The following is a 14,306-nucleotide window of genomic DNA, read 5'->3' as shown; positions in this document are numbered from 1 at the left end:
CTAAGTCCTCTGATTTCTAGACACATCAAAAAGGCCAGCTGAAAAAGTGGTGTTCTTGGTAGTTCATATTACGATACATAATCTGTCATGTCCACAGTCCATTTGTTTCTGGAACGCAGCATTTCCCTGCCCTATTCTAGCTCTCTCAAGGGAGCCGCAGTTTTGGCATGATGTCTGAGTGTCAGTGCTCTTACAGATTGAAGTTTGTGTCTTTTCAAGGGATCCTTAAAAGGAGGACTACAATCTTCATTTTAGGCTTAGAGGTCTGGCTAAAGATGAGGTCTTGGGAAATGAGAGCTGCCTCTAATAGTAGGCCAGCTGAGGCAGAGGGGAGCCCCATGCTGTTTCTCAAACAGTTGTGGGGTTTTTTATTTAAAAAAAGTAAACATAGACTTCTTTTTAAAATGTTGTAATTGTGAATCCAGGTAAGTGTTGTTTGAATTAGATTTGCAATTTAACTGCTTGTTTGTCTCCTCTGAAATATAGCCCTTCTGTTTTGGACCGCTTGAATGCTCTGCTTGAACCTGGTGGGGTCCTAACTATGAGTGAAAGAGGAGTAATAGATGGTGTAACACTCACTGTCACTCCTCACCCAAATTTCAGGTACACACTCTTTGTCTCTGTATATCCTTTTGAATGCGTTATTGCTAGATCAATGATCCACAGCATGGTACCCCTCATCACCATGATGTCTGCCAAAGTGCTTCCTTTTGCCCGTTCGTTTTTTTTCCCAAAGAGCAAGTCTTGGCGTTCCTCATGTCACTGGAGCAGGATGTGCTTCAGAAGAGTCTAAGAGGCATCACCTTTGACTCTCCAGGAAGCATATCTTCAGAAACGTTTGTTATCCATCAAAGGAGAAAGCTCATCTTGCAGTCTCCCAACATTTTGTGATTGACCTTGGTACTCTATGGCAGCCATCTTGTGATTGACCTAACTACTATGTCAGCCATTTTGTGATGGTTCCCCCTTGAACTGAAATTTCTATGTGTCCACAGGCTCAGTGAAAATGGGGGCTCTGTGATAGGATTGGATTGTTAAATGAACAAAATAATATTTTCCAATACATTCCTGTTGCTGCCTTTGAAACCATGTTTAAATGAGAACTTTGCTCAGTTGGAGAAATGGAGTAGCATGTTGTCATGAATGTCAGTACACACACTTTCTCACTTCTCATTTTTAAGAATGAGATCAGAAAGAAGGCACTCATATTCTGCTGAAGCAATACAGCAGTGTACTTCTCTTGCTGCTAGTCTACCCAAAACATGCACTTATGCAACCATATGGCAGAGAGGGGCTAACTGTAGAAGCGGTATCCATAAAGCTACCATGTTTACTTGGCAAAGATGAAACAGCATCATCTTCCCTTGACTTCTGACATGCTGCAGTAGCAAGGCTGCATGTGATGATAGTTTACTTATATCCACAATGGTTTCAAGCAAACATTTGCAAAACAAACCATCCCAGAAGATGAAAGCATGAACTGCCAGCTTGAAATGTTCTACTGAGATGGTTCTTGTCTGTGGTCACTAAACATAACTTAACAGATGCCTGTTTATAAGAATTTACCCACCCTGTGAGAGACTATGCCAACAACATGTTAATCACAGTCAGTAAACTATTGTTCTTCTATGGGCATATAATAGGCTGTTCCTTACAATGGATCCTTTGCATGGGGAAATATCCAGAGCCATGCGGAATCGTGGAATTGAGATATACATTCCTGGGGACAATGATGAGAATCCATTGGATTGCCGTGATGTCAGGATGCTGTTACAAGGATTAGGATTGTTGGGAAATAGCACATGTGATGCACTTGTGGCTGTGCACACAGAAACAAAGGGAAGCATAGCAGGTGAGTCAAGTACAGAATTTGCTGATGTGTTCCATATTCAGTGTCCTGTTGTAGTTAAATAAACGTAGTGATTGTGTGGGAGGGAGGAGCAACTTGAACAATTTTGGTTGATGTGGAAACATTGCTTGGAAACAGACTACAGTTTATTAATATTAAATTTCTTTATACTCATATCCATAGGCCAGTTTTCTGTTATACCTTCTCTCTTGTGGGTGCAGTAGGACATTTAAGAATACAAGAAGGGCCAGGCTGGATCAGACCAAAGGCCCATGTAGTCCAGCATTATGTTCATACAGTGGCCAAGCAGCTACCTCTAGGAAGCCCTCAGACAGGAAGTCTGCAACAGCATCATCCTGCCTGTGCTGCCCCACAGCTGATTTAAAGAGGCATGCTACCTCTGGTACTGGAGGGGGTAGATATCCATCACGATTTGTAACCACTGATAGCTCACTCCTCCATGAATTTGTCCACTCCCTTTTAAAGCCAGGTTGATAGGCAGTTCCACAAATTAATTATATGCTGTGTGAAGAAATACTTCCTTTTGTCTGTGCTGAATCTCCCACCTTTCAGCTTTGGTGGATGACACCAGGTTCTAGCATTACCCTTTTCACGCCTTGCATAAATCTTTGTCATATCTGCCCTCGTGCTACTTTTTTTCTAGACTGAACAGCCCTAAGTATTTTAACAATACTGATATGTAGTGCTTTCAGTAGTCAGGGTCTAAGGATAAAAAAGATCATGCTAATTATTTTTTCATGCTGTGCTCCTGTGCTTCCGGAGTTATCTGACTGGCTACTGTTGGAAGCAACATGCTGGGATAGGAGGACGTGGGTGTGTTCCAGCAAAGCAGTTAGGGACTTAAGAGCCCTGCTGGATCAGATTAATGGTTCATTAATCAGAAGAGCCCTGCTGGATCAGATTAATGGTCCATCTAGTCCAGTATCCTGTCTCACACAGTAGCTAACAAGCTAGCCTAGAGGGCCAAAAATATGGCCTGGAGTCTGAGACCTTCCCTTGATGTTGCCTCCTGGCACTGGTACTTAGAGATTTACTGCCTTGGAATGTGGAGGTTCCTTTTAGTCACCATGGCTAGTAGTCACCAATAGAATTGTCCTCCATAAATCTGTCTAATCCCCTTTTAAAGCTGCTTGTGCCTTTGGCAAATCACTTCATCTTCTGACTGTGAATTCTAGATTTTGATTGCTCATTGTGAAAAGAATATTTCCTTTTGTCTGTCCTGAATGTACTGCCTGTTAACGTAATTGGGTGCCCCCAAGTTCTAATGTCCTTTGCAGTTATTTCTATTCCACAGCAACAAACTGAATGAAAGAGAGAGCCAACTCTTTTTCTTCTAGTACAGTATTATTAAGTGGTTTTCATGATGGTTAGTGAGCAAAATAACATCAGTGGTTTCAAAAAACTAAATCGTATTTTGTGGATTGTATTTGTTAACCAATATGAGCCCTGTGGCACAGAGTAGTAAGCTGCAGTTCTGCAGTCCAGGTTCTGCTCACGAACTGATTCCAGTGGAAGCTGGGTTCAGGTAGCCGGCTCAAGTTGATTCAGCCTTCCATCCTTCTGAGGTCAGTAAAATGAGTACCCAGCTTGCTTGGGGGAAAGTGTAGATGACTGGGGAAGGCAATGGCAAACCACCCCGTAAAAAGTCTGCCATGAAAATGTTGTGAAAGTGACATCACCGCAGAGTCAGGAACGATTGGTGCTTGCACAGGCGACTACCTTTACCTTTATTTGATGTTCAGTTTTCTTTATATATTCACGGTCTTTTAGAGAAAGTGTAATGATTCCTTCTAATAAGCATGAAAGAAAAGCTCTGCAAAAACTGAAACAGGCATTCTTCAATATTTCCCCCCTCAGGTTCTACATGCTCACTGTCATCTTTAATTCAAGCTGCAACGCTGATTGTGCAGCAGTTGCACCGGGGAGTTAGCTTAGCTAAGAGCTTCTATAGAGCATGTTGGGAAGTCTATGTCTGTCCACAGCAGTCACAAGACAACCGAAAGGTAAGCCCATACACATTAAAGACATGGTGATAACCTGTAGAGAGGAGGCCAATATCCTGTGCCCTCCCTTTGGTTCCTTCTGCATTTAGTCAAATTGTGTAATGCTTCCAAAATTCTAAGATAAATTTGTTTCCTCCTAGTGCTTGTGGTGTTTCAGATTGGCTCTCCTAGAGACTTACTGTCATGCAAATGTCCGAGTAGCAATTATTTCCTGCAGTTAGCTTTCAGCTCTTGTGGCACATGTGCACTTTTGTCAGGGGCAGGCAAACACTTTTTTCATCTGTAAAGCTAATCTAGTTCTACATTCCATGTTATTCTAGTTCATATTCTAGTTCATTATTCATTAACTGGAATATCAAACAATAAGTGAAAAGGGCATTACAGACAGGACAATGTGAAAGCTGATCTGCTGTAATTAGCGTAAATGTAAGTACACTGATTTTCAGTAATGACCCGATATGAGATTGAACCAGCCATAAACAGCGTAGTGGTTTGAGTGATGCAATAGGATCTGTGAGAGCGAGGTTTCAATCTCCACTCTGCCATGGAAGCTTTCTAGGTGACCTTGAGTGAGTCGCTGTCCCTCTCTCTGGGCCTGACTTATTTCACAGGAGTGTTGTGAGGATGTAACAGAGAAGGGAATCATGACATTGAAACAGCTTTGGGTTCCCCATAGGGGAGAAAAGCAAGGTATGAACATATAAATAAATGCAGTACTGTTGATTAACTGATGTTTCAAAGGAAATTATTTAAAGTGTATGCTAGTGATTAAATATATTTTTGTTAGAGGAAAACTACAGCAAGAAGAATGGTGTCCAAAATCATCTTTAACAGAAGCACTAGAAATACGTGTAACCTTTTTTCTGTCATCTTGTTAGCTTGTGCTGGACTTGATAATGAAGCACGTTTCAACTTTGGCTTCACCTGACACAGAGAGTGATTCCTTGCTTGCTATGGGATTGTGGCCAGATTCAGCAGCCAGTGCTGTGTTTGCAGCTGAAGAGTCTTTCCTTTTTACGGTTCAGAATGATGCCCAGGTCTTGGCACATTGCCTAAATAGACTGACTCTTAAAAATAGCAGGTGGGTAAGAGATGTTGCTTTTCCTTGTATCAAGCTTACTGCTTCATTTAAAAAAAAGATTATCCTAACTGGTGTCTCAGAAGGCCAAAGATGCAAACTGATACCAAATCACACAGCACCTATTAAGTCTGCAAGGCTTGGTGGAGGACAGTGACAGTTCCACCTATCTGCACTCCTACCTCCCCCCCCCCGCCCCCGCCACCTTCCCTGTGAGGCAGCAGCACAACTGTTAGGTTTGATTGTTGTGTTTTTATTGTGTTTTAACTGTTTTGATTATGTATTTATTGTATGAATGTATTCCATGCTGTATACCACTCTGAGCCCTGTTCTTACAGAGTAGGGTGGTTTAAAATCCAATTTAATAAATAAATGAACCTGTGCAGGCTTCAGATAGGAGGCCCCAACATCATAGTCTGGAATTTCTTCTTCCCCTTTTTTCTATATATTGATTGACTGATTTGATGTGCATTCAGCCCAGTGGAAAGTTCTGGTGAATTCAAAAGGTTGTATGCTGTTTTGTCTTGTTTGAGTACTCCCACTTAATTGTGAACTTTTTATTTGGGCCAGTGCTGTTACCAGTAACTTCAGCTGATTTCAGTTGTTCATTTTGATAAATATCCCCGTATATTTTATTTATTTGAGAGAGAATGATTCTTGAAGACAGAGGTTAAAATACATAACTTAATTTTTCATATTTTTTGAGTACACAATCACACAAAGCTGTACGATGACAGACAAATAGCAATCTAACGAAAGCAATACAGCTTTTAACTTGCCATGATTCTAAATAGTAAGGAAGAACGTTTATAAACACAAGTAGCAGATGTAATACATAACCATCATTCAGCATGATGTGTGAATGCTGCTGTAAGAGTTAGCTGCAATACAATCCCCCTCCAAAAGGAGGAAGGGGATAAGCCTACTACCAACACTGATATACTATTGTGTACCAGAAAGGATTGAGGAACAGATAAAATCTATTACAGAAAGATATGTAATCCTAACAGATCATATATGAAAAGTATAAACATAATACCAGCCTTCCCTTGATCAATTTGACTAAGCCTTTTTTGCAAATCATAACACACAGTTTTCACTGAGTATTAATGATCAGTATGTTTGCAGACTGGTTAAAATGTTCGTGCCATCTGTTTACAGTTTATGAAGTATGTTGACAAAAGATTATTGTGTTCTCTGTTTAAAGGAAAGCAGTGGAATTAATTGTAGCAAGATGATTGCACGAGTGCTTAAGCTTTATGTATATATCTTTCCCCATCAATCCAAAAATATCTGCATCCAAAATAAATATAGGTGCTCTAATCAGGCATAGTCCTAAAAGGATCTGAATGATTATATTAAATGTATTAATTTCACTCATTTCTTTTAAGTGGGCCCATTTCTTTCTCACAGTGTCACCTACCTCAGAAGGCTGGTTTTTAATAACATGAAGGAAGGGAAAATCATGTACATTGTCCTGAATTCCTTGGAAGAAGGATGGGATAAAAATGTGGTCATTTCTCCACCTTTCCAGCCTCTCATAAATTGGCAGACAACTCTGGATTCAGGGTTTATCATGGTGTTGGCATGAATTCACCTGTCTGCCTCCATGTCTAATGTTGACTAGAGTTAAGTGACTCTTTACAGCAGTATTAGAAGTGCATAGAAGTGACCTCTTTGTTATCTGACTCTTTGTTTCAGGAGTCAGCCTCTTACTATACAAGATTTTAAGAAAATTCTGCAGTCTCCTAATCCAGATTGTCTCACATTCAGTGGGGTTGAGATAGATAACTGCTGGATGGATGATGTGGAGGTCCTTTCTGCAGCTGTTAAATTGTTCATACAGAAGGCAACCAATCAGGACTGGTCACTGAGAGTTGGATATCTCAGTCAGTTAAAAAAGAATTTACCACAAGTGCCTGGTAAGTATAACTTTTAGCTTCTGCTTACATAAGTGTAGCCATAATGTTGTGGTGGTGGTGGAAGAAAAATTATGATTTTAAACTGAAATCTTGTAAGTAAACTTCCATGGAACAGTTATTTTAAAATGAGGATTTCTTTTGAGTAAGTGACCTACTGAAACTGTGTAAGTAAAAGCAAAGAAGATACTCTGGAAGACTGCAAAAACATTTAATGTATGTTTAAAACATGTTAGGTATGAGAGAATGGGGGATCCTCACTGTAATTTTTTTAGAAAAACATTTATTAGCCACCTTTCTACTTTGCAGCGCTCAAAGCAGTTTACAGTGTACTACAGGTTATGTTGTTGCAAGTGAATTACATACTTGAACATCATAGGAATCTTTGAATGTCTGGACTCCTTGTGACACTGCTTAATAAAGTGTGTGTCTTCATCTAATACCTTTGTTCATATGTGTCCACCCTCGGAAGTGTAGTGCGTGGTTACCAGAGAGAGGGTCTTTTCTAAGGTGGCACCAAGACTTTGGAACTTTCTCTCTAGACTTGTTCAGTTGGTGTCATCTTTGTTAATGTTTGGTTTCCACACAGAATCCATCACACTCTCTCATGCATCCATTGGCATGTAAAGTCCTTTTATCTAGTTTTGGTGTCTTTTAAAAAGTATGTTTAATTCTGCTACTGCTGGTCTTATGTTGTGTAACTTTGATTCCTCCTGTGTTTGTAAGCCACCTTCAAGCCTACATGCCAAAAGGCAAGGCATACATTTCTTTAAAATCCAAGGACAGAGCGAGGCAAGGAATTGAGCCCTTGTGAGTTGCAGACCATAGGAAATGCTAATATTTTGCTGGCTATCATATAGAACATCTTTAAGTGGCCATCTGAGACACTAAATGTTTATTGTGCAGTACAGTAAGCATGTCAGAAGCATTAGAAGAGCTTAAACCCTAGAGCTGTTTATGGCATTTTGGATGCTGGTTGGCTTATCTAGTCTAGTTGGCTGTTAGGGCCAGCACAATACTAGCATTTCTAGTAATGTTACGGAGAGAAATAACTTTAAAATGTGGGAGCCAAGCAAAATAATTTGAGTTTTCCCAGAAGACATCACTGCTGAAGTAGGATGTCACCAATGTTCCCTCCAAGCTGCAGAGTCTTGTGAGCAAAAATTCTACTTTGTGAGCTACTGGCATTAAAGTTGTGAGCTACTGCATACATTATTGTGCTCTGGGGTCATTGTTTCTGAGCGAAGACAAAAATGTGTGAGCTGGAGGCTAAAAATCTGTGAGCTAGCTCAAGCTAACTCAGCTTAGAGGAAACACTGGATGTCACTTAAACTGAACAAAGTGGCGTACCATAGTGATTTTTCATGCAGGAGCTGCTGAGTGGAAGACTTCAGATGTGCCATTGACTTGCACTTTCTCATGGATTGAATAGACTTCTTAGGGTTGGATATGTGTGTGATATGTATTGGGAACTAACACACTTTGTGACTTCGGAAATTAATCACTGATCCTATGCTGTACATGCCTCCAATTATATATGCTATTTAAATTTACTATTGTGGCATGGAGCTCATCGTTTTAACCCCAAGATGTGAAATTGCCATGCTTTGCTGCCCAGAGCTGCTTTTGAACCTTTTTCATATGAGCTGGAAATGAGAGAATCTGGTTGCTTACACTGATCCCATTTGAGTTTCACTTTGGTTGACTGATATTCTGTGGCTAGAATCTAAAGTGTAGCAGGAGGGGAGGAGTATTTTTTCAACATTCCAGTAGTAGGGTTGGGAGCCCTTTGAGCATCAGGAACTACCAGTGGGAGAAAATAAATCTTGTTCCCCGTGTGTGTGTGTGTGTGTGTGTGTATGGGAGTGTGTTCTTTTTATACCTTGAAGATGAGGGGAATCTCAACACATGTTCACAAAACAGTGTATTTCAGTTACACTTTTCCCCCCTGCAGATTTAGTACATACTCATCTGGAAGCTGGTGCTGCATCTCTGAATAATTTTTACTTCAGTCCACTACAGCCACATACAACAGGTAAAATGTTGTCTGTCTACATTTTCCATATATGCTCTTCACTGAAGATCAATGTGAGCACAGATCCATTGGGACCGCCTCAGCAAGGCATAGTTTACATAAGGCAACTTTTGAAACTGCAGGACATAACAAAACATAACCTTGTCTTGTCTCGTCTCAGACATTTTTTCCCAGTTTAAAAGAAATGCTGAAAATGTGAAAAACACACATCTGTATCTCAGTGAGAGAGATGTTCATAACTTGCTTAGGGGGAGGGGAACCATTTATACTAAAGTAATGTATGAGATACTTCCTGTTCAACTGTCTTGTCAGATGATCATGTGATTCCCATGGATTCAAGATGGAACATGCAGGGCTTCCACATAAGAAATTCAGTTAAGTTTGACTTGGAACACTCAGATGAGCTGCTTACTCTTCTGAAGTCACGTTCAAATCGGTAAGTTGTCACATTTAGACTGTTTTGACTAGAAAAGTCACCTCTTGTCTTGGCCAGTAACTGTGCCCTAATCACAGACTGACAAAACTCTTGCAAAGCCTTTTCCTTCAAACTGCTTGAGGTTACTGAGAAAACTGTGTAGAACAAAACATGAGATGGGCTTCATTAGACAAAAGTTAGAGTCCAGTGGCATCTTTAAGACCAACAATTCTTTATTCAATGTATTAGCTTTCATGTGCAATACAAGAGTTAACCTTCTGCTAGAAAGCCATTGCTAGAAATGACTCAACAGGTGAAATCGTTACAATTATAGGCATCAAAAAGCATGTGCTAACATCATGCCCACCCCCATGGTCCATTGGTTCCCATAGAGGTTGGTGTTCCAAGGCACAAGGCATCTTCCGAGTTTCCACACCTCCGAGGTCACACCTATATTCCCAGGCCAAACAGGCCCTTGCTATAAAAACTAGATAAGCAAGCCCGCTGCAACAAGGATAGATATATAATACAACAAGATCTCTGTCCTCCATCCCCCTCCTGCCCCCACATAGAACATAAAATATATGGTTACATAAAAGTACTAAAGAAATGAAACTTAGCATAGTTCGGGGAGGGGGAGAAAGAAATCCATGAGTCATCTTAGGTGCTCCCTGCTGCTATCAGACTCTTTTCCTAATTTGCTCTCACCATTCACAATCTCTCATATCCCTGTCAGTTTCCTGTTTTGCTCATTTTAATGCTTATAAATTCTTCAGGCAAGATCCATTTCACTCCAGCGATCTATGGCATCTCTACTGCTTTAATAGCACTATAAATTGTTATGTGGGATGCCTTTTATGGAGCAATAATTTGCCCTCTCATAATATTTTGACTTGCTTGAATCATAAATGACCTCCAATGTTATTGTTTGCAGGACAATATTGTTTCTTGACCGAGAAAAAAAGAACTATGTTGAAAGAAGCTTGATTAACACCAAAACCCCAAGAAATAGTGTCTTAAGGGTATCTCTAGAGTTTCTCAAAGGTATCCATTGTATTTCTTCTTTTTAATGAATGGAATGCTAATTTAAAATACAGATTTTTTTTCCCCTTTACCATGAAGAATAATTACAGGAGGGGAATTTTTAACCTTGTAAAGGGGCAGAGTATTTCTTCTTTGCAATTCATATGTAATTTTTTAATATATTAGGACAATTTGTCTATCTTAATCCTTGTTATAGCACAGGCTCTATCCCTGTGTTGAATCTTTTAAATTCCTGTGTTTTATTTGGTCTGTGTCCATAAATGAAAAGTCTGAGTCGTCTTTGCAATTAGAAACCATAGTTGCCCTGTAGGCCTTGATGTAGTTTAACAACATGCCAAAACGTGATGGAAGTCTGAGAGGAGTCAGACTCAAATTGAGTTTGGCATAGCCATACTTTATAGCCAGGTCCCATTAACTGCCGGGCCCTTGCAATCAATTTCACCTGGGATGTTAAGATCACTCCCTAATTGAGGAGTGATTTAGAATAATCCCAATTCTCGCCCCTCCAGCTGCGGAATGTTCTCTCATAATTAGCAAGGCTCTCTCTTCCTGACACCCACTACAGCTGACCCGTCTTGCCAAGGTTACATACCAACCCTTATCTAATTTACATAAACATTGAATCCCCAGATTCTTAGGTCTGAGTTACAACTTAGAACACCAAAGGGTCAAAACTTACTAATGATTTAGGAGGATCCTAAAGCATTGCAATGGTTCTTTCCTGTTGGTGGTGCATATTACCTGAAGCTGGGGTGGATTTAAGTGGGCTTTTGTAAACATCTTTGGTTTGTTAAAAAAAGAAAAAATATCCCTACTCTCACAAAATTAATTCACAAGCTTAGATTTTGTTTTGATTTGGTTTTACATGATATTCTGGCAGAATGTTTTTACATGATATTCTAGCATTTCTAGATTCATAGTAATCCATAATTATGTTTCTTCTAAAGTGTGGTACATCAGACTTCAGTGTCTATAAACCATTTTACTATAGGTAGATTCAGAGCAATTCAAAGATAAAATTAAACACATTAAACAGTTCTGAACAGTATGGCATTAAATGCAGCATTCCTAATACACTGAGCGGTTTGAGCAAGAAGGAAGAATAAGGAAATGTGAAAGAAATTAATAGTGTAAAGTACTCTCAGTATATTTACATACTATTCAGAATTTATGTTAGGAGTTCAGATGGAAACTTCTTAGGGAGTTGCACTTTTAATTAAAATACTTGATCATGAATTCAGTCATCTGTTGACAGTTACTAATTTAACATGTACTGGGTGCAGTAATGCTCTCTTCTTTAATTTTAATGTTGAAATGAAGACTCAAGCAACTATAATTCACTTCCACATCCTGTGGTGGCTAATCTTGCTGTGTTTTTTGAACACTGGGATGCCTACGTGTTAAACTGGGTAAAGTTTGCTCAAGTGGCTTTGTCTGATAAAAAATTACACAAAGTAAGTGCAGTCCTTTTTAAAGCAGTTTCTTGTTCTTTTATAATTATCCATTTCCTTTGTAAGTTTATGCTCATTTTTCACTCTTCACTTACTAGCTTTTTAAACTCCTTTGATCTCTTAATTGCATTGTTTTGTTTGTGTGGAAATGAAAGCTTAAGAAACAAAACATTCCATCTACTCCTCCTCTGCTGTTGGCAGACAATATTTCAGAATGGGAAGGTGTACCCACTTTGACTAGCATACAAAAACATCCAGCTCAGACATCAGTGCATGCTCCTAGCACATGAGAGTGTGTGGTTTACTGAATCCCTTCATATACTATCTCCAGCATCTCAGAAAGATAACCTTTCTGAGTTCCATTGACATGCAGAAAAATTACCTGTAGTTGAACAGATACTGATCTTAGGGCACATATTAAAAAACTGTGAGAATGAAGTCAAAGATCCCACTAGCTAAAACTTCATTCTGATCAAAGGAGATGCAAAGTTAAAGTATGCTAGAAACTGAAAGTACTTTTTCTGCACTTTATTTTTGGTGAAGTTTAGGATCCTGGGGCATTCCTGTCTATTGCCTGGCAACTGGTCTTGTTTTGTTGGGATCTAGAGAAGGCCAAAGGAATACCTTATCGTGCTCCTTCACAATAAGAGAGTTATTTTCTTGAGAAATAAAAGGCAGAAATATATGCCCTTTTTTTTCTTGCAATACCTTGCCCTGAGAAGGTTGTCCCTGTGAAGAATTTGGAAAGCATTTGGTAATCATCATCTTGTAGCATCACAGTTTTGCATCTTCCTATCACATGCTGAAAGGATAAAGATCAAAACAAGTTCAATAATAAGAAAATTAAGTCTTGCGGTTCAGCAAAATTAGGATGGATGAAAGTAGTTTCTGTCCCCAAGTTCTGTTATAGCAGCCATGCTTCTGAGACTGTGCAGTTAAAGTCTGAAATACATGTATTGCAATTGTTTGAATATTTTATAAAGTCCTTAAAGCCACAAATGCATAAATTATAGAATATTTTATACAATGGAAACCATTATTCATGAATGGGTAACCTAAACCACACAATACAATTTAAAGGAAACCAGTCCCACTTTTAGCAAGCATCCTCCATTTCTGCTAGGTTATGGAAAATCCAGTTGTACGCAAAATTGCTTTCTCATTATAGGATGAATCCATAGAGTCCAAGCTCAGCAGTATGTGGCCTCAAGAATAACAAATTCCGCTAATGAGAAGTACCCTCATTTCACTGGTGGTTTTTCAAAGCTTGACAAACAATAGAAAATGCTCAGACAGTCTTTTACACTTCTGTAACCTTCCACATGGTGATAAAATAGTTCTTTTTTTTTCTTCCTGTGCTTCTCACTTGGTTTGTCAGTGCTTCTGAGACCAACATTTTAGTCCTTGTAAAATCATCCTCCAGGCTCACACGAGCACACAATTTCCCCCGGCATCAGGTGGATTCTTCCTTTGTGCAGGTTCTGCAGCAAATGACACACTGCTTTTTCAAACCTCACTTGATAACTGGTTCACCTACCTTCAGTCTTATATGTTCCAAGGTGTTTGTATGAGGATGTTGATTAATTTAGTTTGCCTCACAGATAATGCCCTAGAGCTACCAACTATTAACTAACAAAAAAAAATTTCCAGCATAGCTTCTAACACAATTGTATTGTGGGTACAGCCTGAAATATATTTCTGTGTATGCAGTAGGTGGGCAAACTATAATCCTTCCTGACTTGCCTCTAGATACTGGACTGCTTACTGTGGCGTGATCGTTTTTGGACAGTGTCTGACACTGTGGCTATAGATTCTCCTGGCTTGACGCTCTTGTCTCTTCACTGGCACTGGGTGGTGAAACACTTGATCAGCAGCATTCCTGAGCTGCTGAGTGGACATGAGCAGCCCAAGTATGTTGGTTTTGACTCCCATGCATTACTGTTACACAGTCCTATTTCAATCCAGCAATCAGTTTTGCATAATAGTAATTCTTAAATGCTAAAGATTAGAAATTTTAAAACTTAGGATGGGAAGTTGTACCCACTTTGGGTATAGAAATTTTAAGCCCTTAGGATGCCATTTTTATTTATAATTTTAAACATTCAGTCGAAAGCCTGTCACTTGCTTGAATTTTGTTACTAGAATTTGTGTGTGTTTGGAAAGAGTGGGGTGTCATTGAGGTATGATAGTTTCCAGCAAAAAAAAAAAAGTACTGCAGTTTTAATCTGTGTTTGTGAGTGTATATGTATACGTACACGCACACGCACACACACACACACACACACACACACACACTTGGGGGTAGAAATATACCTCGACCAAATATCAAGAAATATACCTCAACCAAATGAAATATGTATGTGTGTGTGTATATATGTGTGTGTGTGTGTGTGTATATATACACATATCTACATATTTCATTTGGTTGAGGTATATTTCTACCCCCAAGTCGAATCACGGTTCATGTTTGGGTAGAAAAATTCTGTAAAAA

The 14,306-nt window shown here is 39.3% G+C and overlaps 1 protein-coding gene across 1 annotated transcript in view; it reads left to right on the top strand.

The window, feature by feature from the left end:
• The window catches only part of LOC132570542 (midasin-like), a 168,914-nt gene that overhangs the window by 73,973 nt on the left and 80,635 nt on the right, over positions 1–14,306 (top strand). The window contains 10 exon segments of the mRNA XM_060237254.1: positions 487–603; positions 1,644–1,852; positions 3,728–3,873; positions 4,752–4,954; positions 6,653–6,873; positions 8,825–8,905; positions 9,218–9,341; positions 10,255–10,364; positions 11,685–11,818; positions 13,565–13,725. Coding sequence (XP_060093237.1) covers positions 487–603; positions 1,644–1,852; positions 3,728–3,873; positions 4,752–4,954; positions 6,653–6,873; positions 8,825–8,905; positions 9,218–9,341; positions 10,255–10,364; positions 11,685–11,818; positions 13,565–13,725 — 1,506 coding nt within the window.

This window comes from Heteronotia binoei, chromosome 1 (genome assembly GCF_032191835.1).
Source record: "Heteronotia binoei isolate CCM8104 ecotype False Entrance Well chromosome 1, APGP_CSIRO_Hbin_v1, whole genome shotgun sequence".
Lineage (NCBI taxonomy): Eukaryota > Metazoa > Chordata > Lepidosauria > Squamata > Gekkonidae > Heteronotia > Heteronotia binoei.
This window is presented reverse-complemented; position numbering and strand designations above follow the sequence as displayed.